Source organism: Bos grunniens, chromosome 10, assembly GCF_055505025.1.
Source record: "Bos grunniens cultivar Pamir isolate PY7600 chromosome 10, Bosgru_T2T1.0, whole genome shotgun sequence".
Classification (NCBI taxonomy): Eukaryota; Metazoa; Chordata; class Mammalia; order Artiodactyla; family Bovidae; genus Bos; species Bos grunniens.
This window is the reverse complement of record NC_141174.1, coordinates 84,397,694-84,425,105: the sequence shown is the minus strand read 5'-3', so window position 1 is coordinate 84,425,105 and position 27,412 is coordinate 84,397,694. Positions and strand designations below refer to the sequence as shown.

Here is a 27,412-nt window from a genome sequence, read left to right as displayed (position 1 = left end):
TTTTTTTTGGTCTATATCTTGTGTCTGCTGGTTTCTTAGTTCCCCAGCCAGGGATTGAACTTGTACCTTCAGCAGTGAAAGCACAGAGTCCTAACCACTGGAAAGCCAACAAATTCCCTGATGTGGATTCTGAGTGATCACTTAGGTTTATTCAATTGCCAGTTGACTCCACTGGTTTCACAGTGTGTGCCATTCACATTTCTACCTTTATTTTTTTGTGCTCCAAAATCACTGCAGATGGTGATTGCAGCCATGAAATTAAAAGACACTTACTCCTTGGAAGGAAAGTTATGACCAACCTAGATAGCATATTCAAAAGCAGAGACATTACTTTGCCAACAAAGGTCCATCTAGTCAAGGCTATGGTTTTTCCAATGGTCATGTATGGATGTGAGAGTTGGACTGTGAAGAGGCTGAGTGCTGAAGAATTGATGTTTTTGCACTGTGGTGTTGGAGAAAACTCTTGAGAGTCCCTTGGACTGCAAGGAAATCCAACCAATCCATTCTAAAGGAAATCAGTCCTGGGTGTTCTTTGAAAGGACTGATGCTGAAGCTGAATCTCCAATACTTTGGCTACCTCATGCGAAGAGTTGACTCATTGGAAAAGACTCTGATGCTGGGAGAGATTGGGGGCAGGAGGAGAAGGGGACAACAGAGGATGAGATGGCTGGATGGTATCACTGACTTGATGGACATGAGTTTGGGTAAACTCCGGGAGTTGGTGATGGACAGGGAGGCCTGGTGTGCTGTGATTCATGGGGTCGCAAAGAGTCAGACATGACTGAGCGACTGAACTGAACTGAATATTATGGACATCAAGGTGGCTAACAGGCAAAGTGTTGATGAATTCATAAATACTAGGAATCTTCTAGGGTTCTACCTCTGTCTTTGTTCCAGCATGGAGAAAAGATTCTTTGTCTTCTCAGTTTGTTTGGATCTATACTGGCCACTCTGTCTCATACTTTTGCTCTTCTCTTCTTGTCTTTCTTAGTTAAGGATCTTTAGTACTCTTTTCCTGTTGAGGTTGCAATGCACAGGGTGAGAAATGAAGCTAACCCATTTATATAAATTAGTAATTATATTGTGTGTTTCTCATAGTAAATTTATGTCAATCTTGTCTACTCAGCTAATTTATATGGTCCTTAAGGACAGAAGCCATTCTTCATCTTCCTTGCCTGATATATGGAGTTGTTTTATACATGTTTATTTTCTTTCCTTCTCTATCTCATACAATGCTGAGAATGTAGTAATATTCAGTAAAGACTTTTGGGTTGAGTAAAATTTACCCATTTCCATGCCTTAAATAAAAGGAAAGTTGTATTAGTTGTTCAGTCATAGTCATGTCCAACTCTTTGTGACCCCATGGACTGTAACCTGCCAGGCTTCTCTGTCCATGGAATTTTCCAGGCAAGAATACTAGAATGGGGAGCCATTCCCTTCTCCAGGGGCTCTCCTGGACCCAGGGATCAATGGGCTTCCCTGGTGGCTCAGACAGTAAAGAATCTGCCTGCGATGCAGGAGACCTGGGTTTGATCCCTGGGTCAGAAAGATCCCTTGGAGAAGGGAAGAGCTATCCACTCCAGTATTCTTGCCTGGAGAATTCCATGGACAAGAGAGCCTGGTGGGCTACAGTCCATGGGGTTGCAAACAATCTGACACAACTGAGCAATTAACACTTTTCACTTTCATGTCTGAAATAAGGGAGAACAAACAATACTATCTATAATCGTTGTCCTTGTAAATTCCCTAGAATGTGCTTGCTTGGTAAGGAGATGAGGAAAATCCCCTGGGATGGGAGAGGGCCAGCTCTTCTGCTAAATATAGAGCAGCAATCCTTGTGCATCTGTTCCTCCACTGTTAATTTTAGAAATTCAAGAAATTTTAATGGAAATAATCTCAAAGTTACAGAAAAGTTGTAAGTACAGTACAAAGAACTTTGTTTTATTGAACGATTTGAGAATAAGCTGCTAACTCAATTCCCCAAGTGCTCTGAATACTTCATGGTATATCTTGCAAGCAAAGACATTCTCTCATGTAAACAGTATAACCAACACCATCAAGAAATAAACGTTGAATGATTGCTAGTGTCTAATCCTCACACCACATTCAGACTTTACCAAGCATATTAATAATGTTCTGCGGGGCAGAATGATCCGTTTGGAATGATCCATTGCGTAGAGGCACATTTTGTTGTCAGGTGTCTGCTGTCACCATATTTCCTGAACAGTTTCCTAGTCTTTCCTTGACTTCATGACTGACATTTATGAAGATTACAGGTCAGTTATTTTATAGAATGACCCTTAATTAAAGTTTTAGTCGATGTTTCCTAATGATTAATTAATAGTTATAGCTTTTTGGCCTAATATCACACAAGTGATTTTGCATTTCTCTTATTGTATCCTATTGAGTGTTCTGTAATTTATATGTATATCTTTATTGATGTTGTTTACTTTAAGATGGTGTCTGTGAGGCTTCTGCATGTGAAATTATTCCCATTCCCTTTTCTTTTGGTGTTCTGAGATTCAATTTCCAACGTGGAGGGCAGGGTTCCTCACACCTCCAGTAAGAAATTCTCAGAACACCAGCTCAGTGTTCAAGAATTCAATTTGGACACTATCCACCTGGAGATAGCATCAGGTTCCACAGGTTGAGGGCTCAGTCTGGAAAACTGCACGTGTACCCTCCCTGCTCTGCCAGATGCCAGTAACAAGTCCAGGTTATTACCTGTACTTCTGACCTACTGGAAGAAACTGTTAGGTTGGCCAAAAAGGTTATTTGGGTTTTTCCATAACAACTTATGGGAAAACCTGAGCAAACTTTTTGACTAACCCAGTACTTAACTAGGTCACCGGTTTATTGTAAAATGATATAACTCAGAAACAACCAGATGAAAGGGATGCACAGGGCTTGGTGGGAAGGGACAAAGAGCTTCTGAGCATACCACTCTCCCCAGATGTCCAGGTTTCACCAACCCCGAAGCTCTGTGAACCTGTCCCTTTGGATTTTTTATGCAGGCTTCATTAAATAGTCATGATTGATTATATCATTGGCTATTGGCAATTGATTCAACCTTCAGCTCCTCTTCTCTCCCTGGAGGTCTGGGGGTGCCATGGAAAGTTCCAGCCTTCTTAATTGCCTGGTTGGTTCTCCTGGCAACCAGCCTCCATCATTAGATGAGGTCCAACGTCATCTCATTAATGAAACAATAGACGCCTTTATCACTCTACACACTGAGGAAATTCCCAGGGTTTGAGGAGCTGTGAGCCAGAAACTGGGATGAAGATCAAACATGTATTTCTTACAATAAATCATACTATCACACTTCTGTAATTCTGTACCTCATAAAAGTTTCAGTTTATTAACTTATTCATATCAGTATAGACTCATGGTATTTTGTCTCACCTTTTGTTTATACCTTTTTAGTAACTTTAATTTGTAAAGAATATACCTTGTAAAAGACTTTCTATAAATTTTTCAACCTGGGCTAGTATTGACAAACACTAGCCCATGAGCGGGCCACCTGTTTTTGTAAATAAAGTTATATTAGAACACAATCATGTCCACTCACTTATGTGTTTATATCTGCTTTAAGGCTACACTGGCAAAATTGAGTAGTTGTTAAAGAAACTATATAGCCTATGACCCTGAAATATTTACCATCTGGCTGGAAAATTTTATTGATGCCAGTTCTATAGCTACTGTTTTCTAGCTGGAGTGGATTACATAGATACCTCATGAACTTGTGTGTACTGTGGCTCTGGGTCCCCAAAGAGTGTGCCAAAGATACTGCAGTGAACTCGCAGGGGTGTTGTGGAGAATTTTTAATTTTCAAGCAAAAGGCAATGAGATTTGATATCTGTGAGACCCTGAGAAAACTTAGCTTAAGGTAGTTTACCATCGGTCACAATGTATTTCTCTCTATGGCATTATATCCTGGCCAAGCTGCCTTTCAGTGACCGTTGTGATGAAAACAAATACTAAAATCACTGTAGAGCAGGAAATGAGGGTGACAGTATCCAATCTAAGTCTCATATTTGAGAAGCTGTGTAATGCCTTACAGATACACACATTTCATTAGTAAGTTTTTATGGTTATTCAAGAATGGTATTTTTTATTTAACTTAAATTATTATTTTGGAAATGATTCCCTGGTGGCTCAGCTGATAAAGAATCTGCCTGCAATGTGGGAGACCTAGGTTCGATCCCTGCGTTGGGAAGATCCCCTGGAGGAAGGGAATGGCTACCCACTCCAGTATTCTGGCCTGGAAAATCCAATGGACTGTGTACTCCATTGGGGTTGCAAAGAGTCGGGCATGACTAAGCGACTTTCACTAAGTTGCTAGAACATGAATCTTGTTGTTTACTAACTACTTAATAAACAGAGCTTTAACATATTTTTTCTGACCTAGTGGTACCATGGAAAAATTCCTAAGACAGTCTTAGGCACCTTGGAATTTCTGCTCTAGGGTGTGTATTAGACTCTAGAGATGACAAGATCAGAATTGTAATTAACAGCCTCAAGTTACTTACAGTCAAGTACAGAGGCAGGCATGCAGCCAGATTATAATGCAAAGTGACAAACTAGTTAGATAAAATTGATTGATAAATAGATATGTGTATGTTTATACACACACACACACACACACACAGCACCATGATATCAAAGAGCAAGGCTGTCCTATGTATACTGGAGAAATAGAAAAAAATCCCAAAGGAGAAAATACTTGACTTGAGACTTGAAGAGGGCCAGAGACAAAGGAGAATATATCAGTATGAAAGTATTCTGGAGAGAGAGAAGGCACGCACAATGCGTGTGTGAGGATGGGTGTGAGGATGTAGCAACTCAGAGTGGTTTAACATGGCTGAGCACTGAGTGTTCATAGGTGAGAAGAGGAGCCGGAAAAGGATGCATGACCAGTAAAAGCTGAGTCATGAAGAGGGTGTTTTAGGCCATAAGAAAGAGTTTAGATTTTTGTGTTGAATATAGTAGGAAACTCTCGAAGAGTTTAAGATACCTAAATTGGATTTGCCTATTGAAAAGGTTGTCTGAGTAGCAGCCCAGAGGACACATTGGGAAAGATAGGATGAGTGATAAGATGAGAAGCAGGGTTAGTCAGGATAAGAGCTTCTGGGGGGTCTGATCTAGAGGAATGGCAAGAGGTAATATGGTATCTCAAGATAATGTGAGTTGCTGGCCTCTATTCCTATTTTGCTTTTCTTATCTCTGTTAGGAAGAATGACTTTTAGTCAGTAAAGAGAAGAAATAGATATTAATAAAGTGAAAATAAAGCCTTGGATAGGTGAATAAAAAGTTTGAATCCAGACCTATTAGGGGCTAAAGGTCGTTATGGGGATTCCCAGGTGGCACTAGTGGTAAAGAATCTGCCTGCCGATGCAGGAGACTAAGAGATGCAGTTTTAATCCCTAGGTCAGGAAGATCCCCTGAAGTAGGAAATGGCAACGCGCTCTAGTATTCTTGACATGAAAGAAAAATTTCATGGACAGAGAAGCGCTGGCGGGCTACAGTCCGTGGGGCCACAAAGAGTCTGACACAACTGAGCACATAGCCTAAAGGGCCTCACAGTAAATATTTTAGGCTTCGGGGGATATACAGTCTGTGTTGAAAGCTATTCAACTCTCTCATTGTAAAGTAAAAGCAGGCATGAACAATACATAAAAGTGAGCATGGCTGTGTTCCAATAAAACTTTATTTACGGAAACAGATGGCATGCTGCATTTGATCTGTGGGCTAGAATTTGCCAATCTTTGATCTAGAGCCGTGAATAAATGTAGTGAATAAGTTGCTAGGCCTTTGAAAGTTACATCTGAAAGCAGTGTAGAATAGTAGAGTAGCTAAAAGGTAAGATAAACTAATCTCTCTTTTTATCTTGGATAGAAAAAATATTGTGGCAAATTATGAGAATAAACTTGAATGTAGGTTATGAAAGAAATCTAAATTGGATTATTTAGATGATTTGTTAGTACTTAAGGAATTGATCACAAGGAGGCATTATTAGTTCACTAACAATAATTTGTGCCAGACAAAATTAGGTTACTATTTTAGATATCATAAGTAGACCTTCTCAGACGAATACTATAGAGAGCAGTGTTTTGGTATCTAAGCGAAGCACTGAGTGAAGTCTTTTATGATAGCACATTGAGTAAATTGTATGACAACATCAGATCAGATCAGATCAGTCGCTCAGTCGTGTCTGACTCTTTGCGACCCCATGAATCCCAGCACGCCAGGCCTCCCTGTCCATCACCAACTCCCGGAGTTCACTCAGACTCATGTCCATCGAGTCAGTGATGCCATCCAGCCATCTCATCCTCTGTCGTCCCCTTCTCCTCCTGGCCCCAATCCCTCCCAGCATCAGAGTCTTTTCCAATGAGTCAACTCATCACATGAGGTGGCCAGAGTACTGGAGTTTCAGCTTTAGCATCATTCCTTCCAAAGAAATCCCAGGGCTGATCTCCTTCAGAATGGACTGGTTGGATCTCCTTGCAGTCCAAGGGACTCTCAAGAGTCTTCTCCAACACCACAGTTCAAAAGCATCAATTCTTCAGCGCTCAGCTTTCTTCACAGTCCAACTCTCACATCCATACATGACCACAGGAAAAACCATAGCCTTGACTAGACGGATCTTTGTTGGCAAAGTAATGTCTCTGCTTTTGAATATCCTATCTAGGTTGGTCATAACTTTCCTTCCAAGGAGTAAGCGTCTTTTAACTTCATGCTGCAGTCACCATCTGCAGTGATTTTGGAGCCCAGAAAAATAAAGTCTGACACTGTTTCCACTGTTTCCCCATCTATTTCCCATGAAGTGGTAGGACTGGATGCCATGATCTTCGTTTTCTGAATGTTGAGCTTTAAGCCAACTTTTTCACTCTCCACTTTCACCTTCATCAAGAGGCTTTTAGTTCCTCTTCACTTTCTGCCATAAGGGTGGTGTCATCTGCATATCTGAGGTTATTGATATTTCTCCAGGCAATCTTGATTCCAGCTTGTGTTTCTTCCAGCCCAGCATTTCTCATGATGTACTCTGCATATAAGTTAAATAAACAGGGTGACAATATACAGCCTTGACGAACTCCTTTTCCTATTTGGAACCAGTCTGTTGTTCCATGTCCAGTTCTAACTGTTGCTTCCTGACCTGCATACAAATTTCTCAGGAGGCATGTCAGGTGGTCTGGTATTCCCATCTCTTGAAGAATTTTCCACAGTTTATTGTGATCCACACAGTCAAAGGCTTTGGCATAGTCAATAAAGCAGAAATAGGTGTTTTTCTGGAACTCTCTTGCTTTTTTGATGATCCAGCAGATGTTGGCAATTTGATCTCTGGTTCCTCTGCCTTTTCTAAAACCAGCTTGAACATCAGGAAGTTCACGGTTCACGTATTGCTGAAGCCTGGCTTGGAGAATTTTGAGCATTACTTTACTAGAGTGTGAGATGAGTGCAATTGTGCAGTAGTTTGAGCATTCTTTGGCATTGCCTTTCTTTGGGATTGGAATGAAAACTGACCTTTTCCAGTCCTGTGGCCACTGCTGAGTTTTCCAAATTTGCTGGCATATTGAGTGCAGCACTTTCACAGCATCATCTTTCAGGATTTGGAATAGCTCAACTGGAATTCCATCACCTCCACTAGCTTTGTTCATAGTGATGCTTCCTAAGGCCCACTTGACTTCACATTCCAGGATGTCTGGCTCTAGGTGAGTGATCACACCATCGTGATTATCTGGGTCGTGAAGATCTTTTGTATTCTTGCCATCTCTTCTTAATATCTTCTGCTTCTGTTAGGTCCATACCATTTCTGTCCTTTATCAAGCTCATCTTTGCATGAAATGTTCCTTTGGTATTCTGATTTTCTTGAAGAGATCCCTAGTCTTTCCCATTCTGTTGTTTTCCTCTATTTCTTTGCATTGATCGCTGAAGAAGGCTTTCTTATCTCTTCTTGCTATTCTTTGGAACTCTGCATTCAGATGTTTTTATCTTTCCTTTTCTCCTTTGCTTCTCACTTCTCTTCTTTTCACAGCTATTTGTAAGGCCTCCTCAGACAGCCATTTTGCTTTTTTGCATTTCTTTTCTATGGGAATGGTCTTGATCCCTATCTCCTGTACAATGTCACGAACCTCATTCTATAGTTCATCAGGCACTCTATCTATCAGATCTAGGCCCTTAAATCTATTTCTCACCTCCACTGTATGACAACATAGTTAAGTGGATTTGTGATTCAGTTATACCTACAGAACAGAAATTAATGGATTAATGGCCAATCTGCAGAGAAATCTGTACTGGGGTGTTGTGAGGCTTTTTGCTCAGTCTCATTCTCTTAAACATGTTTAAGTATTGACTAATTGAGAGCATTATATTATTCTAATAAAATATATAAATGACAAACTAGGGAAGTTAGAAATCCTGATATACCAGTTGATCAAATCAGAATCCAAAAGAAGCTCAATAATCTAAAACAAGGTTTGGCAAACTACAGCCTGTGAGCCAAATCCACCCCACAGCCTGTTTTTTTTGTTTGGTTTTTTTTTGTTTTGTTTGTTTTCATAGCTCTCAAGCTGTGAATGGTTTTTATATTTGTGAAACACTGTGAAAAAGAATATGTGCTGGAGATTTTATATGGATCACAAAGCTTTAGATATTTGCTATCTGGCTCTTTGTATAAAAACTTTTCCAACTTCTAATCTATAAATAGAAGCAGAATTTCACAAGATGAAAAATAGATAAATTGAAAATTCTAGACTTAACTTCTTAACAACAAACATGACAGTTCTCAGCCAAATGCAGAGTTGGGGGAAAGAGAATTAGCATGTGTGAAAAAGACTTGCGTTGAAATTGGTAAGTCCAAATTGAGTTAATTATGAAATATGATTGTTCAAAGTTAATATGCCTTAAAACAATATTCATTTATAGAAATAGAGAATTTAGAAAAATGGACAATAGTCCCATTTTTTCTTTGTTAAATTATACCTGAACTATTAGTTTTAGAAAGATGATTGCAAACAAACATTTCCAGAAAACCTAGCACAATTCATTGACAAAGAAGATGTTACCGTAGTCTTCAAATATTTTTATGACTGTACAAAAAAGGAAGGAATAGACACATTTTTAAAAATTAATTTATTTTAATTGGAGGCTAATTACTTTACAATATTGTGGTGATTCTTGCCATACATTGACATGAATCAGCCATGGGTGTACATGTGTTCCCCATCCTGAACTCCCCTCCCACCTCCCTCCCCATCCCATCCCTCTGGGTCATCCCAGTGCACTGACCCTGAGTGCCTTGTCTCATGCATTGAACCTGGACTGGCAATCTATTTCACATGTGGTAATATACATGTTTCAATGCTCTTCTCTCAAATTGTCCCACCTTCACCTTCTCCCACAGAGTCCAAAAGTCTGTTCTTTACATCTGTGTCTCTTTTGCTGTCTCACATATAGGGTCATCGTTACCATCTTTCTAAATTCCATATATATGCGTTAGTATACTGTATTGGTGTTTTTCTTTCTGACTTACTTCACTCTGTATAATAGGCTCCAGTTTCATCCACCTCATTAGTACTGATTCAAATGTATTCTTTTTAATAGCTGAGTAATATTCCATTGTGTATATGTACCACAGCTTTCTTATCCATTCGTCTGCTGATGGACATCAAGGTTGCTTCCATGTCCCGGCTATTATAAACAGTGCTATGATGAGCATTGGGGTTACACGTGTCTCTTTCAATTCTGGTTTCCTCAGTGTATGCCCAGCAGTGAGATTGCTGGGTCATATGGCAGTTCTAAAATAGACACATTTTGAAGGACTAGAACAAGGACCATTGTATAGAAAATTCCACCTCCCAGAATTTTTTATTTCCAAGGCAGTATTTTGTGAATGCAGGAGCTATTCTCACAGTTCTGAAGTAGACACAGTATCTAAAGTTTCCACCTCAAACTCACATGTATTTGGCTTCATATGAACTTGTTTACAATTTGTTCTCCAAAACATGAGGCAGCCTGTCCGAGGTGGAAGTGAGTGTCCTGTTGTGGTAGCCATGACTAATGCCCCCAGTGTGTTCTTACGTCTTCCAGGTGGAAAGATGGTATTTCCCTTTCCCATGGAGTTAAACGTGGTCATGCACCTTGCTTTGGTCAGTGAAATGTGAGCAGAAGTAATGTACATAATTTTCAGACAGAAGCATTTAAAGGCCAAAGTGCAATTTTCTGGGCTTTTCTCCCATGTGGTGGTCATTGTGAAAGCATATATTGAGTCAAAGATGCCATCAAGTCATACCTAGGAACACTTAGCCTACTACATGGAGAACAGTTGGGGTGTTCTTTGCATGATTAAGAAACAAACTTTTCTTATTGTAAGCCAGTGTGAGTTTTAAAGTTATTATGGTGGTATAACCTATCCTGTTCTGGCTTTTTCTCCCCTAATGTGTAGTATGGGGGTTGCAAACAAGATGGAGGAGGGAAGCATCACTACGAACAAAACTAGTGGAAGTGATGGAATTCCAGTTGAGCTATTTCAAATCCTAGAAGATGATGCTGTGAAAGAGCTGCACTCAATATGCCAGCACATTTGGAAAACTCAGCAGTGGCCACAGGACTAGAAAAGGTCAGTTTTCATTCCAATCTCAAAGAAAGGCAATGCCAAAGAATGTTCAGACTACCGCACAATTGCACTCATCTCACACACTAGCAAAGTAATTCTACAAATTCTCCAAGCCAGGCTTCAACAGTACATGAACCAGGAACTTCCAGATGTTCCAGCTTGAACTGCATTTAGAAAAGACAGAGGAACCAGATATCAAATTGCCAGTATCCTTTGGATCATCGAAAAAGCAAGAGAGTTCCAGAAAAACATCTACTTCTGCTTTATTGACTATGCCAAAGCTTTGACTGTGTGGATCGCAACAAACTGGAAAATTCTTCAAAGAGATGGGAATACCAGGCCACCTGACCTGCCTCCTGAGAAATCTGTATGCAGGTCAGGAAGCAACAGAACTAGATATGGAACAATAGACTGGTTCCAAATCAGGAAAGGAGTACATCAAGGCTGTATATTGAAATCCTGCTTATTTAACTTATATGTAGCATACATCATGCAAAATGCCGGGCTGGATGAAACACAAGCTGAAATGAAGATTGTCAGGAGAAATATCTATAATCTCAGATATGCAGATGACACCACCCTTATGGCAGAAAGTGAAGAAGAACTAAAGAGCCTCTTGATGAAAGTGAAAGAGGAGAGTGAGAAAGTTGGCATAAAGCTCAACATTCTGAAAACTAAGATCACAGCATCCGGTCCCATCACTTCATGACAAATAGATGGGGAAACAATGGAAACAGTGACTTTATTTTCTTGGGCTCCAAAATCACTGCAGATGGTGACAGCAGCCATGAAATTAGAAGAAGCTTGCTCCTTGGAAGAAAGGCTATGACCAACCTAGACAGCATATTAAAAAGCAGGGACATTACTTTACCAACAAAAGTCAGTCTAGTCAAAGCTATAGTTTTTCCAGTAGTCATATATGGATGGATGTGAGAGTTGGACTATAAAGAAAGCTGAGCACCTAAGAATTGATGCTTTTGAACTGTATTGTTGGAGAAGACTCTTGAGAGTCCCTTGGACTACAAGGAGATCCAACCAGTTCATCCTGAAGGAAATCAGTCCTGAATAATCATTGGAAGGACTGATGCTGAAGCTGAAACTACATTACTTTGGCCACCTGATGTAAAGAACCAACCAATTGAAAAAGACCCTGATGCTGGGAAAGATTGAAGGCAGGAGGAGAAGGGGATGACACAGGATGACATAGTTGGATGGCATCACCGACTCAATGGACATGAGTTTGAGTAGGCTCCAGGCATTGGTGATGGACAGGGAAGTCTGGCGTACTGCAGTCCATGGGGTCACAAAGAGTTGGACATGACTGAGCGACTGAACTGAACTGAACTGAATGTATAATATGACTATTATCCATGGGCCAGTAGAAGTCAAGTGATATAGCTTCTAATCTTCATTCTGACATTAACTATGACCCTGGAAACATCTGTTTTCTCTGTTAAGAAAAAAAGATTGAAAGAAAAATAAAGAACATTCTCCTCTAGAGAAAAGCTCTGTAATTTTAGTCTGTTTTAATATTTAGTATAGTCAAGGAAAACAATGTCTTGAATAACTATTTAAAGTATATGGTTAAAAAACCCACATTGCCATTGTTTTTAAAATTCCACATAATAAATTGCTGATTATATTAGGACTGCTATTATTTATTTTGCAGCAAAATGTCTTCTCATGTAATAAATTCATTGTTTTAGAGCCTTAGAAGTCTGCTAAGAGTGTATAATGTAAGTTATTAAATACCTATTAAATCACTGCTTAGCTGCTGCTAAGTCGCTTCAGTCGTGTCCAACTCTGTGTGACCCCGCAGACGGCAGTCCACCAGGCTCCTCTGTCCATGGGATTCTCTAGGCAAGAATACTGGAGTGGGTTGCCATTTCTTTCTCTGTTAAATCACTATGCTTCTTAATTAATTTAAACCTGTTTCTGTATTGGGTCTTCATGACAAACCACAGTAATGAGGAAAGTGTATGTCTATTTTCAGGCCAGGTAGATCTCTTTCTTTTGCTACATAAAGGATATGGTTTTTGTCACAGAAATTGGATTATTATCATGAAGATGCCTGAATTTTACAATTTTTTTCCTTCTTACCAACAGGTTTATAGCTTATCTTTACAATTAAAGGGGTTTATTTTTGTTTCTAACTTTAGTTACTCTGTAATTATTTGGGCTGAAATACAGTCATCATATTTATACATTTTTAAAACATTGAATATTTGAATTGATTTGGCATCTATCCAGTTTTCCTGGGTTAACTTTCCTTTTAAAGTCCTCCTGCCTTTAATAGAAGCTCAGATTCTTTTTGCAAATCTAATGAAATCATCCATTAAGTATGTATAGTACGTGACCCATACAGTTTCCAGTACTGCTTAAAATTGGCTCTTTGAATAACCAATCTGTTTCTAGTTCACATTCAATACACGAGTCAACAATTGACCATCAATATATTTTGTTCTTTTTAAGTTTTTTTCTGAAACAGGTTATACTTAATAGGTACTAAATCAACATCTACTGAACAAAAGAGTTTAATGTGGTTATTAATTCAGCTATTTTATGAAACTAGGAACCAAGGTTCTGAATTTCTTATTTAGTTTATTTCTCCTCATTACCTCTGTTCAGCCTTTAAACATTAAGAACAACTATTTTCCATATTGTCAAATATACTTTAAATTCACCAAAAATCACATAAATTTTCATTCCCTTTTAAAGAACTAAATTGTATGGCAGATTACTGCTAAATTTTGACCTCACTTTTTTCATCTGTCTAAAGCCAGTAAAACACATATAAATATATCCTGATTATAAAAATGCAAACCCCATTTCTCACCAATGACCCCTGGTTCTGATCCTGGCTTTGACCTTGTATAAGTTTCTAAACTTCTCATTGTTCATTTCCTCATTTTTAAAATTTGAGTCCTCCAGTGGATGTATTTCTGATTACCTTTTTAACTCGGAGATAGTTTGCTTTGTGTATTTTTTATTTACTTCTTTAGTCTAAGTCCTTTGTTTTCAGGAGCATTTATAATGGCTCACACCCTAGAATACATTTTTGTGCCTCTTTGACTTTCCTTAATTCTAATTCTAATGTATATACTGATCAGGATGCTCTAGGCTGTTGTTGTTCAGTCACTGAGTTGTATCTGACTCTTTGCGACCCCATGGACCACAGCACACCAGGCTTACCTGTCCTTCACTATCACCTGGAGTTTGCTCAAACTCATGTCCATTGAGTCAGTGATGTTATCTAAGCATCTCATCCTTTGCCACCTCCTTCTCCTCTTGCCCTCAATCTTTCCCAGCATCAGGGTCTTTTCCAGTAAGTCAGCTCTTCACATCAGGTGGCCAAGGTATTGGAGATTCATTTTCATCATCAGTCCTTCCAATGAATATTCAGTACTGATTTCCTCTAGGATTGACTGGTTTGATCTCCTTACTGTCCAAGGGACTCTCAAGAATCTTCTCCAGCACCACAGATCAAAGGCATCAATTCTTCAGCACTCAGTCTTCTTTATGGTTCAACTCTCACATCTATACATGCCTACTGGAAAAACCAGAGCTTTGACTACACAGACCTATGAGGGCAAAAGGAGTCTCTAGTTTTTAATATACTGTCTATGTTTGTCATAACTTTTCTTCCAATGAGTAAGTGTCTTTTAATTTCATGGCTGCAGTCACTGTCCATAGTGATTTTAGAGCCCAAGAAAATAAAATCTGTCACTGTTTTCACTATTTCCCCATCTGTTTGCCATGAAGTGATGGGACCAGATGCCATGATCTTCATTTTTTTGAATGTTGAGAGCTTTTTCAGTATCCTCTTCCACCTTCACCAGAGGCTCTTTAGTTCCTCTTCACTTTCTGCTATGAGGGTGGTATAATCTGCGTATCTGAGGTTGTCGATATTTCTCCCAGCAATCTTGATTTCAGCTTGTGAGTCATCCAGCCTGGCATTTTGCACAGAAGTTAAAAAAGCAGGGTGACAAAATGTAGCCTTGATGTACTCCTTTCCCAATTTTGAAACAGTCAGTTGTTCCATGTCCAGTTCTAACTGTTGCTTCTTGACCTGCATACAAGTTTCTCAGGAGACAGGTAAAAAGGTCTGGTATTCCCATCTCTTTAAGAATTTTGAAGTTTGTTGTGATCCACACAGTCAAAGACTTTAGCGTAGTCAATGAAGCAGAAGTAGATATGTTTTTGGAATTCCTTTGTTTTTTATATGATCCAACAGATGTTGGCAATTTGATCTCTAGTTCCTCTGCCTTTTCTAAATCCAGCTTGAACATCTGGAAGTTCTCGGTTTAAATACCACTGAAGCCTAGCTTGAAGGATTTTGAACATTACTTTGATAGCATGTGAAATGACCACAATCACATGGTAGTTTGAACATTCATTGGCCTTGCCCTTCTCTGGGATTGGAATGAAAACTGACCTTTTCCAGTCCTGTGGCCACTGCTGAGTTTTCCAAATTTGCTGGCATATTGAATGCAGCACTTTCACAGCATCAGCTTTTAGCATTTGAAATAGCTCACCTGGAATTCTATCACCTCCACTAGCTTTGTTCATAGTAATTGTTCCTAAGGCTCACTTAACTTCACACTCCAGGATGTCTGGCTCTAGGTGAGTGACCACACCATTGTGGTTATCTGGGTCATTAAGACCTTTCTTCTATAGCTCTTCTGTATATTCTTGCCACTTCTTCTTAATCTCTTTTACTTCTGTTAGGTCTTTGCTGTTTCTGTTCTTTATTGTGCCCATCTTTGCATGAAATGTTCTCTTGGTATCTCTAATATTTTTGACAAGATCTCTAGTCTTTCCCATTCTATTGTTTTCCTCTATTTTTTTGCATTGTTCACTTAAGAAGGCTTTCTTATCTCTCCTTGCTATTCTCTGAATCTCCGCATTCACTTGGCTATATCTTTCCCTTTCTCCTTTGGCTTTTGCCTCTCTTCTTTTCTCAGCTATTTGTAAGGCCTCCTCAGACAACCAGTTTGCCTTCTTGCATTTCTTTTCTTCCTATACAATGTTACAAACCTCTGTCCATAGTTCTTCAGGCATTCTGTCTACCAAATCTAATCCTTTGAATTTATTTGTCACCTCTACTGTATAATTATAAGGGATTTGATTTAGATCATATCTGAAAAGTCTTGTGGTTTTCCCTACTTTCTTCAGTTTAAGGCTGAATTTTGCAATAAGGAGTTCAGCTCCAGGTCTTGTTTTTGCTGTTTAGAGCTTCTCCATCTTACAGTAACAACTTCTCTAATCTCAGTGGATTAAACCAACAAAGCTTATTTCATGCTCATGCTATCAGTCTGTCCATTTTATGTGGTCTGAGAACTTTACTCTGTGTTGTCCTCATTCCACGACCAAGGCCTTCAAAGTGCCCATCCTTTGGAGCTTTGCAAATTCTGTACCAGCAGTGAGAGAGGAAATAGCCAAATCATACATTGTCTTTGAAATTTTCTACCCAGAAGTAACACATATCACTTTTGTCCATACGACATTGGCCAAAGCAATTCACATGACCACACCTGACTTTAAGAGGACATGAAGTGCCATCTGACTATATGGCCAGGATGTAAGAAGACATAGGAATATTTGGTGAACAACTCTTGTGACTATCCATTATATTTTAAATCAAGTGTTAACTTCTGGTAGAAATATAAATTAGTACTACACTTATGGAGTACTTTTGCAAACACAGCAAAAGCCCTAGAAATATGTCTACCATTTGATTTAATGGTTTCAGTTTTAGGAAATTATTGAACAGTTGTGGGCTTCCCTGTGGCTCAGATCAGGAGCCAGTGGCTCAGATCTGCCTGCAAATCAGGAGACCTGAATTTGATCCCTGGGTTGGGAAGATCCCCTGGAGAAGGGAATGGCAACTCACTCCAGTATTCTTGCCTGGAGAATCCCATGGACAGAAGAGCCTGGCAGGCTACAGTTCATGGGGTCACAAAGAGTCAGACACAACTGAGGAACTTACACAGTCACAGTCATAGAGATGTACATTTAATAATTCATTCTTTGAATATTATATTTACTGCATATCTACTATGTGCTGGGTAGCTGATATGGTCCATACCTTCATGGAGCTATCTATTTGCAGGAAAGAGAAGAGATAGTACCAGAGATAATTTAAATGAAAGAGGTTAAGGGCTATGACTGGCAATTATAGGGTGGTATGAGAGCATTCTACTCTTCAACTCACTTCCATTAAATTTTTAATTTCAGGTTTTATAAATTGTATTTCTGAAAATGTTCTCCTTCAAATGTACTGAATTACTTTTTATAGTTTTCTGTCTCTGAAGATATTTTCAAGTTTGTCTTTCATGAAGAAATTGTTTTCTCAAATTATGACATCATTTTAATATCAAATCTTTTGATATTAAAATTATGAGTTACATGCCTATAATTTACTTTATTAAAAATTTTCCAATCCTTAGGGTGAAAAATCATGATCCAGATTGTATATGCAGATTGCAACATTTAAAAATTTGTTTATAGTGAATATCATAATGTGATGGAAAAATTATGATATTTGAGTTAGGGTTTTGGGATTATGACTACTTTTTAAAAGTTTTTCTAAACTGTAATGTTATTACAGTAAAGTTTCATAGTTTTTAGAATGGAAGAAATTAGACTGGCCAAATCAACTTTAAAACAAAGTAATGATATTAATGGAGAATAATTTATTAATATCCATAGAAATTTTTTAAAAGCTTTCACAATTGTATTGTCATTTAAAAAAAACTCTGCTTTGCAACAATAAATTAAATAGATTGTTAGAAGCATGATTTTCATCTTCATGATAAAAACTTTATTAAAAATCTCCATGTAAAACTACAGTACAAAGAAAAGTTATACAGTCCTGCATCGCACTCCCTTTTGTTATAATCTTATTAATTTATGTCTGATTGTTCAGGGTCTTGGCTGCTGTGCGTGGCTTTCTCTAGTTGTGTGAGTGGGGGCACTCTCAGTTGTGGTGCACGGGCTTCTCATTGCAGTGGCTGCTCTTGTTGCGGAGCGTGGGCTTTAGGGCATGCAGGCTTCGGTCGTGGTGGCACGTAGGTTCGATAGTTGCGTTTCGCAGGCTTTAGAGCACAAGCTCAATAGTTGTGGCACGCGGGCTTAGTTGCTTCATGACATGTGGAATCTTCCTGGACCAGGGATTGAACCGTAACCCATGTCTCCTGCATTAGCAGGTGAATTCTTTACCACTGAGCCACCAGGGAAGCCCCCTGCTCTCCCTTTCTTCTTTCTCTTCTCAGTCTTTTTCTTGTATTATTTAGGTTTATCTCACATCAAGAGTTGGGAGTAGAGTTAAGAATGCACAGTTTTCTTTTCAAATTAAGTTGGAAGAAGAAAATAAAGAGGAACACACTGACTTTTTCTTTGAGGGCATATTTCCTATTAGCAAGTAGTATGGCTCTCACAAAGAAAATCAGACTTGGAGAACTGAAGATATTTAGCATCAAAAAAGGTTAAATACTTAACAATACTTTTTTACATTTTTCTTTTAGGAAGAAGAAAGGCGTATGGCATCTGTTGTAGCCAAAAAAGAGGAAGAGAAGAAGCGGGAAAGTCAAAAGCAATCTTTGCTTAAGGTATTGTCTCTGGTGTCTACATTCATGTATGTGTGCACACACACACACGTACACACACTCACACATACTGAAGCTAGCTTGCTAATCAGCTAGAAAAGTGGTTTCCAAACTGCAAATTTTTCATTCCTTTTGATAGTGTTTTTAATAAACAGACACCCTTAAAACATAAAAAATCCTGTACTTCTGAAATACAATATAATGTAATGTACAATATAAAATAAATGCGAAAATGAGAAATTATAAAAGGAAGAGATTAAAGTATATATATATAACAGAAGTTAACCTTATTTCCACACCAGTACATCACCTTGTATATCCTCCTGGCATTTAAATTTCATTTTGGAAACCACTGTAGTAAACTGTCATCTTTAGTGATATATTTTAACAAGCTCTGCTACATGGGTTTATTTTTTACTGATGGCTTTTTATTTATTTATTTTTTATTTTATTTTATTTTTAAACTTTACATAATTGTATTAGTTTTGCCAAATATCAAAATGATCCGATGGCTTTTTAAATTAAAAAAAATCTTTGTTAGCTTCTCCATTAGAGAGGTGGTAGAGATTTTGAGGAGTATAGAAATTAAAGGTTTTTTTGAACTTGTTTGAAATGATTTAGCATATCAGATATTACTGTCCTTAAAAGGTTTTCGGGATAACAAAGTTACATATAGCAAACTTAGGAAACAAGAGAACTTACTGGGGTGATGGAAATGTTACAGGTTAACATTTATGCATTTGTCAGAACTGATCGAAGAGTACACTTGAATCTGTGTGTTTTACTTTGTGAAAACTACTCCTAAATTAACAAACAAAACAAACTTGGTCCCAAGTCCTCTCAGCTCCACTCTATTAGGAACTGGGCCACACAGCAGGAGGTGAGTGGCAGGCAAACGACCGAGGCTTCATCTGTGTTTATAGCTGTTCATCTCAGTTGAGATGTCAGTGTCTTCCATCACCCCCAGATGGGACTGTCTGGTTGCAGGAAAACAAACTTAGAGCTCCCACTGATCCTGCATTCCATGAGATGTATAATTATTTCATTATATATCACAATGTATGATAATTTAGAAATAAAGCACACAATAAATACAATGTACTTGAACATTCCCCAAACCACGCCCCCCATCCTGGTCCATGAAAAGATTGTCTTCCATTAAACTCGTCTCCAGTACCCAAAAATGTTGGGGACTGCTGTTTCTGAGGGACAGGAAGGGTGTATAGACATCCATCTTTAGTCCTGTTGCTTTTCTATCTTTCTATTTTCTTTTCAATCTTTAAAATGAATGGAAGTGATAGTGATGACATATACTGGTGTGGTATTGCTTGGTTTATAAAGAATAGACTCAAGTGGCAGAAGCTGAAAGTTGGCATCTTCTAAAATAACTATCACTTTAACACAAATTTGACAGACTGTCCTCTAGCTATAGTCGTGATTGTACTAATATGCCAGATGCATCCATGATCTTTGAACATAAATTTTTTTGGGGAGGGGAACCCTCTTTTGCCTTATAGAATATTTGTCTTTCCTTTGTTCTTCTTTTTCCTGCCCCACAGGCACTTAGAGCCCTTGCTGGCCCCTCTAACCAGTCAGTGGTCCCCACCTGACCCCAGATTGCACTCTTGTTTTAAACTATATCTTCCCTTTTCTTGACTTCGGTGAAAATACCCATTTTCTTTGTCAGCCTGGGGTTGATCTGATTTTAACAACTCAGTTAAAGAAAGCTTAACTTTGGGGTTGGTATAGAAAAGTGCTTGCGTTTTCAGAGTATCTTGTTATAAATTTAACATACTGAGTGGTGTATACTTTTGTGCCTTTTTTCTAAGCACTGCTACATCTACCTCATTAAGAATATTTATTTTTGCCAACTCCAAGTCAGCCAGAAAGCCACATGCATGGCGTCAGCATGATAGCCATCTGCCATTAACTCACTGCCCCTGCCTCTTTCAAAATAGCCTTGGCACTGAGTGAAAATAATGGTATTGTGTAGATTAAGAATTGGGTTGTCCCAAGTCATCTGCAAATAATTGAAATAGAATCCTTTAAGATAAGATGCCTTCTTATCATAGATTTGGGGGGGAAATTTATAGTAGAATGTCAAATGCCTTCTTGCTTTAGATAAGGACATACATAAAATGTCAAGAAGTCTTAGAAGTATACACATACTAAGTGGAACCCATTTAATTATATAAACACATTTCAAATACCAAGCAATAGAAAAAAGAACCCATGTTAAAGACATTTTTAAACGCAGAAATAGAACTTTAAAAATGTTTAGTTGTAATTAAGCTTTGTCACCAGTTTTAATTCCTAAACAGTGCCATTTCTACATCTAAAATTTTGGAAGGCAGAGAAGTGGAGCTAAACATAAGTGTTCTGCATGTGTGGATGCGCTGAGGGAACGGGCAGAGAATCTTCCCGACAGCCTTCCCTGGTTCCAAAGGGAGCAGATGAAGAGGGGCAGTATCACACCGATGATTTTTCACTAGATGATTGTTCTCTGAGTAAAGATAAAAAGGGAGGTGTCTATTTTCAGCACTCTGATTTAATCAACATACCATTTAGAAGTTGTGTTAGTTGCTCAGTCATATCTGACTCTTTGTGGCCATATGGACTGTAACCTACCAGGATCCTCAGTCCATGGGATTCTCCAGGCAAGAATACTGGAATGGGTTACCATTTCCTCCTCCAGGAGATCCTCCCTACCCAGGGATTGAACCCGGGCCTCCCGAATTGTGGGCAGATTCTTTACCATCTGAGTTACGAGGTTTGATAATGGATAATCTAAGATGCTACTAGTTATCTAGAAATGTTTCAACCTAGTACAATTTCTTTTAATAGTCTATATATGTTTGTTAATTTTCAGACATTGTAATTTATACTGTGAAGCTTAAAACACTGATCAATCTCTCTTTTCTCCCTCTCTCCGAGATCACTCCACCATATTTGCCATAATTATTGGTTAAAAAGATTAAAATATTGTCAGGTTTTCTTACTATCTTTAAGCACAAAGACATAATTTAAACTTCACATAACACTTGAGTCCCCTGGAGGAGGAAGTGGAAACCCACCCCAGTATTCTTTCTTGGACAATCCCATGGACAGAGGAGCCTGGAAGGCTACAATTCATGGGTTGCAAGAAGTAGGACATGACTAAAGCAACTTAGCACACATGCAAATGTAACATTTGAGTATATCAATTTCCATCAAGTTAAACCTGTAAATAGTGAAATTTTTTTATGTCCAGTGGGAGTAATTGTTATTTGTATATACTTTTTTTAAGAATAATAGAGCATTTTTGAGATGTTTGAATGCATAGGTTGAATAAAGGCTGCTTATACCATGTTTTAGAATACATATTTGGTAGCTGCTTTAAGTAATTGACTCCTTTTAAAGATGTGATAAGTAGTACAAACAATATGCTCCTTGGATTCTCCTGCTACAGAAATGGCATTATGTAATTCTTGTCACAATGAACTTTTTCATAGGAGAAGAAAAGGTTAACAATTAACAATGTAGCTCGAAAGTGGGACTTGCAACAGCATCGAATAACCAGTATTGCTATAAATCAAGACAGAAGAGATTCTGACTCTCAGGACCACTGTCAGAACGATGGAAGCACCGTCTCTACATTTCCAGAGGAAGCAGGGTATGCAGTGGTGTTCTTTTGGGATATTAGTATCTTTGGAGAAATGAATTTGGAGCAGAAATGGGGAAATATTTTACATATAATTATTTTAAAATAGTTTTCTTAAGAAAACCTACTGAAATTAGCAATAGGTTTTAAAAGTTAAGGTGAAACTATTGAAAATATAGGCTTGCCCCTAATTTAAGAACGCTTTGAAAGTGAAAGTGAAAGTGAAGTCGCTCAATCTTGTCCGACTCTGCGACCCCATGGACTGTAGCCTACCAGCCTCCTCCCTCCATGGGATTCTCCAGGCAAGAGTACTGGAGTGGGTTGCCAGAACCCTTTAGTAGTTTTTTATTTTTCTTAGGAATAAATCTAGATTACTTAATATAGCCTGTAAGGCCATCTACCCACCTTACCTATCTTGTCCCATAGTATCAGCCATTCTGTTCTTGTGCTGCAGCCTCAGTGATTCCCAATTCCCAAAAACATCCTACCTTAGAACCCTTCTTCTACAAACAGATCTATTCTCCCCTGCCCTGCTTCCTTCACCCTGCCCTGGCTAACTGCAGTTCAGCCTGGAGATCTTGACTTCAACCCTCACTTCCCCTGAAAAGTCTTTCCTAATGACTTCCCAGAGAGTGGGCTAGATCAGATACCTTTTTTTCTCAATGAATTCCCAATTCCCAATTTCCCAATTTCCCAATTCCCAATTCCCAAATTCCCAATGAATTCCCAATTCCCAAATTCCCAATTCCCAAATTCATTTTTTCTCAATGAATTCCCTCACTTCCCCTGAAAAGTCTTTCCTAATGACTTCCCAGAGGGTGGGCTAGATCAGATACCTTTTTTTCTCCCAGTACTCTGCACTTCCCCTTGTTAGCACTTATGAGCATTAATAACCACTGGGTAGTTAGAAAAAAGGAGAAGAGGGCAGCAGAGGATGAGATGGTTGGATGGCATCACCAACTCAACGGACATGAATTTGAACAAACTCCAGGAGACAGTGAAGGACACAGGGGCCTGTCGTGCTATATAGTCCATGGGGTCGCACAGTCGGACACAACTTAGCGACTGAACAACAACATGAATAGTTGTTTTGTATCTGTCTTCCCCACTAGAATGTAAAATCCTGATTGTGTTAACCTTTGTTGTTTCCCCATTAGCTAGCACAAATCCTTACTACTTAACTATCAGTGTTAAGCAATTTGGCATAAAACATAAATAGTTACTCCAGTTGCAATCTATAGTATCTGTCTTTTCCAGTGGCTCACAGCCTTTTCCTTCTATGACATACAGATCATATAACACATATCCCTTGGTTTATGAACAAATCTGAGGACACTATCTAGGCTTAACATATTTCCCTTCTTCTCATACAGGCATACTAGAATCAAGTCAATGAGAGGAATATAAAGCATATATAACTTCATAGTTTGTGTGTCATTTAAAAATGTGTGTGTATATATATACAATTTAAAAAGAAAAGCTAAAACTCAAAGATAGAATGCACTTCAGTTTTGTTTCATTTGATGCACAGTTATCTAATGACCTGACCAAATTCTGAAACACATTTCAAACTAAATATAATATAGCTTTTATTTCAGCTTTTCAGCCAGTATTCTTTCAGCTTTCCATATATGAAGAGTGTAATCAACAGTCATTTAAGAGGAATTAGAATAATATTTTGGAAGTTTACTGTAGTTAGAGTTTGACATATATTTTAAAGACAGACATACTTTAGCAGTTTTAGTTATAAGATTAATTTATATTGACCAGCATACCTCCTTCACCTCACTTGGGTATCCACATGTAGAGTTTCTCAGATCTTTCAGCTAGAAAAATAAGGAAATAAGAATTAACATTTTAATTAAGTGATAACTTATATAATGGATATATCACTTATATTGTCCTGAAACTTTATTTAATATTATTTAAATGTCAAAATAATTCTACTTGTATATAACTATACTTTATAAAATTAAAACTTTATGTCATTGGGCTTTAGATTTATGAAATACTACCCATTAGTTCTATTTCTGATTTATCTTTTCTTTAAAAATATTTTTTCTACCTTAAGAAGGATTCCTAGTTCCAAGTTTATCCAAATGACCTTATAAATTTTATTCTAAGATTTTAATAAGGTTTTAAAATTCCTCCTTTAATACATCAATTTTATTTTTATATATGGTGTTAGGTAAGAGCCTAACTTGATTCCATTCCAATTGACTAGTCAGTTTTCTAATAGCATTCCTCAATTAAATTATTCTCTTTTGTAATGAGAATGTCATTTCATCTTATATTAAGTTCCCATAAATACTGGATATATTTCTGAACTTTCTATTCCATTTCACTAACCTACTTATCTGTTTTAATGCCAATACCAGACTATTTTGATTATTGTCATTTTATAGTTTTAATATCTAGTAAGGGAAATATGCTTTCACTATTTTCAAAGTTTCAATTCTCACACACTTGTTCTTACATATGAGCTTTAAAATCATTTAAATGAAAAGTTAAGAACCTTCTTCAAATGGTATTTAAGTTGTTTATATCAGTAGGATTAACATTTGTAAGATAATAAATCATCACTTTAAAAATCATGGTATATCTCTACATTTTTCAAGTATACTAGGGAGCTAACTAGGGAAGTGTTGAGATGTTGAAGGAAAATTCTGAGGAACTAAAGGAAGTTAGTTCTTTCATGCAAAGATAGGCTCGATAAAGGACAGAAATGGTATGGACCTAACAGAAGCAGAAGATATTAAGAAGAGATGACAAGAATACAGAAGAACTGTACAAAAAAGATCTTCACTACCCAGATAATCACGATGGTGTGATCACGCACCTAGAGCCAGACATCCTGGAATGTGAAGTTAAGTGGGCCTTAGGAAGCATCACTACGAATAAAGCTAGTGGAGGTGATGGAATTCCAGTTGACCTATTTCAAATCCTGAAAGATGATGCTGTGAAAGTGCTGCACTCAATGTACCAGCAAATTTGGAAAACTCAGCAGTGGCCACAGGACTGGAAAAGGTCAGTTTTCATTCCAATCCCAAAGAAAGGCAATGCCAAAGAATGCTCAAACTACCGCATAATTGCACTCATCTCAATGCTAGTAAAGTAATGCTCAAAATTCTCCAAGCCAGGCTTCAGCAATACATGAACCGTGAACTTCCAGATGTTCAAGCTGGTTTTAGAAAAGGCAGAGGAACCAGAGATCAAATTGCCAACATCTGCTGGATCATGGAAAAAGCAAGAGAGTTCCAGAAAAACATCTATTTCTGCTTTATTGACTATGCCAAAGCCTTTGACTGTGTGGATCACAATAAACTGTGGAAAATTCTGAAAGAGATGGGAATACCAGACCACCTGACCTGCCTCTTGAGAAATCTGTATGCAGGTCAGGAAGCAACAGTTAGAACTGGACATGGAACAACAGACTGGTTCCAAATAGGAAAAGGAGTATGTCAGGACTGTATATTGTCACCCTGCTTATTTAACATATATGCAGAGTACATCATGAGAAACTCTGGACTGGAAGAAGCACAGGCTGGAATCAAGATTGCCAGGAGAAATATCAATAACCTCAGATATGCAGATGACACCACCCTTATGGCAGAAAGTGAAGAGGAACTCAAAAGCCTCTTGATGAAGGTGAAAGTGGACAGTGAAAAAGTTGGCTTAAAGCTCAACATCCAGAAAACGAAGATCATGGCATCCGGTCCCATCACTTCATGGGAAATAGATGGGGAAACAGTGGAAACAGTGTCAGACTTTATTTTTTTGGGCTCCAAAATCACTACAGATGGTGACTGCAGCCATGAAATTAAAAGATGCTTAATCCTTGGAAGGAAAGTTATGACCAACCTAGATAGCATATTCAAAAGCAGAGACATTACTTTGCCAACAAAGATCCGTCTAGTCAAGGCTATGGTTTTTTCCAGTGGTCATGTATGGATGTGAGAATTGGACTGTGAAGAAAGCTGAGTGCCGAAGAATTGATGCTTTTGAACTGTGGTGTTGGAGAAGACTCTTGAGAGTCCCTTGGACTGCAAGGAGATCCAACCAGTCCATTCTGAAGGAGATCAGCCTTGGGATTTCTTTGGAAGGAATGATGCTAAAGCTGAAACTCCAGTACTTTGGCCACCTCATGTGAAGAGTTGACTCATTGGAAAAGACTCTGATGCTGGGAGGGATTGGGGGCAGGAGGAGAAGGGGATGACAGAGAATGAGATGGCTGAATGGTATCACTGACTCAATGGACGTGAGTCTTGAGTGAACTCCGGGAGTTGGTGATGGACAGGGAGGCCTGGTGTGCTGCGATTCATGGGGTCGCAAACAGTCGGACATGACTGAGTGACTGAACTGAACTGACTGAAAGGAAGTTACAGACCATGAAATTACAGCATCTAGTCTGAATTGTTGAGCGAGTATTCCAGGAGTACAGAATGACAAGATATATCAGTTGTTGTTGTTGTTCAGTCGCTAAGTCTTGTCTTTGCAACCCCATGGATTGCAGCAAGCCAGGCTTCCCTGTGCTTCACTGTCTCCTGGAGTTTGCTCAAACTTATATCCATCGAGTCGGTGATGCCATCCAACCATATCATCCTCTGTCACCCCTTCTTCTCCTGCCCTCAATCTTTCCCAGCCTCAGGGTCTTTTCCAATGAATTGGATCTTCGCATCACATGGCCAGAGTATTGGAGCTTCAGCTTCAGCATCAGTCCTTACAGTGAATATTCAGGTTTGATTTCCTTTAGGATTGACTGGTTTGATCTCCTTACTGTCCAAGGGACTCTCAAGAGTCTCCTCCAGCACCACAATTCGAAATCATCAAGTCTTCAGCTCTCAGCTTTTTTATGGTCCAGCTCTCACATCCAAACATGACTAGTGGAAAAATCATAGTTTTGACGTTATGGACCTTTGTCAGCAAAGTGATGTCTCTGCTTTTTAATACAGTGAAGGTTTGTTATAGGTATATCGGTAGAAAAGCTAAATATCTTAGAAAGAATAAGGAAATAAAGGATCAAAGATAAGGAATTTAAAAATTCAAGTATAATGTCGAAAGAAATGATAGATCATATGGTCTAGGCTACTTTTAAATAGTTGAAAAGTAGAAGGTTGCCAATGAATTGGAAGAAAATGTAGTATTTCTGGGACTAGAAGTCTTTATGAGATTAATGATGAGAATTACATAAAGTAATAGGGTTAGTAGTGAGCTGAACTAGTGGGAATTTATGGTCAAATTAAGTTTTTGAAGTTGAAGATTTTAGAGATGGATATATGTTAGTAATAACATAAAAAACACTTTGGAGGCCACTGCAGCCCTGGGAATGCGTTGTTGGAGAAGAGTAGAAAAGAATAAGGAGAGGAGAAGAGGAGAGGAGATGAGTTGAGGTTATTATTGTGTGGACATTGAAGTTATTGCTGATAGAACTAGGTGTGGAACCAAGGGCCAGAGTATTCAATGGTGACCATCATTATCTCCTTCCAATCTCAGCCATGCATCCTATGCCCATATCACAGAGATGTTCACTGTTCACATTTTACTAGTGTTGGC

The 27,412-nt window shown here is 38.4% G+C and overlaps 1 protein-coding gene across 8 annotated transcripts in view; it reads left to right on the top strand.

The window, feature by feature from the left end:
• LRRC49 (leucine rich repeat containing 49) overlaps window positions 1-27,412 on the top strand; it is a 149,595-nt gene that overhangs the window by 84,281 nt on the left and 37,902 nt on the right. For all 8 annotated transcript variants that reach the window (XM_086322757.1, XM_086322760.1, XM_086322758.1 and 5 more), the window contains 2 exons: window positions 18,139-18,222; window positions 21,711-21,871. In XM_086322757.1, coding sequence (XP_086178883.1) covers window positions 18,139-18,222; window positions 21,711-21,871 — 245 coding nt within the window. The remainder of the gene's footprint in view (window positions 1-18,138; window positions 18,223-21,710; window positions 21,872-27,412) is intronic.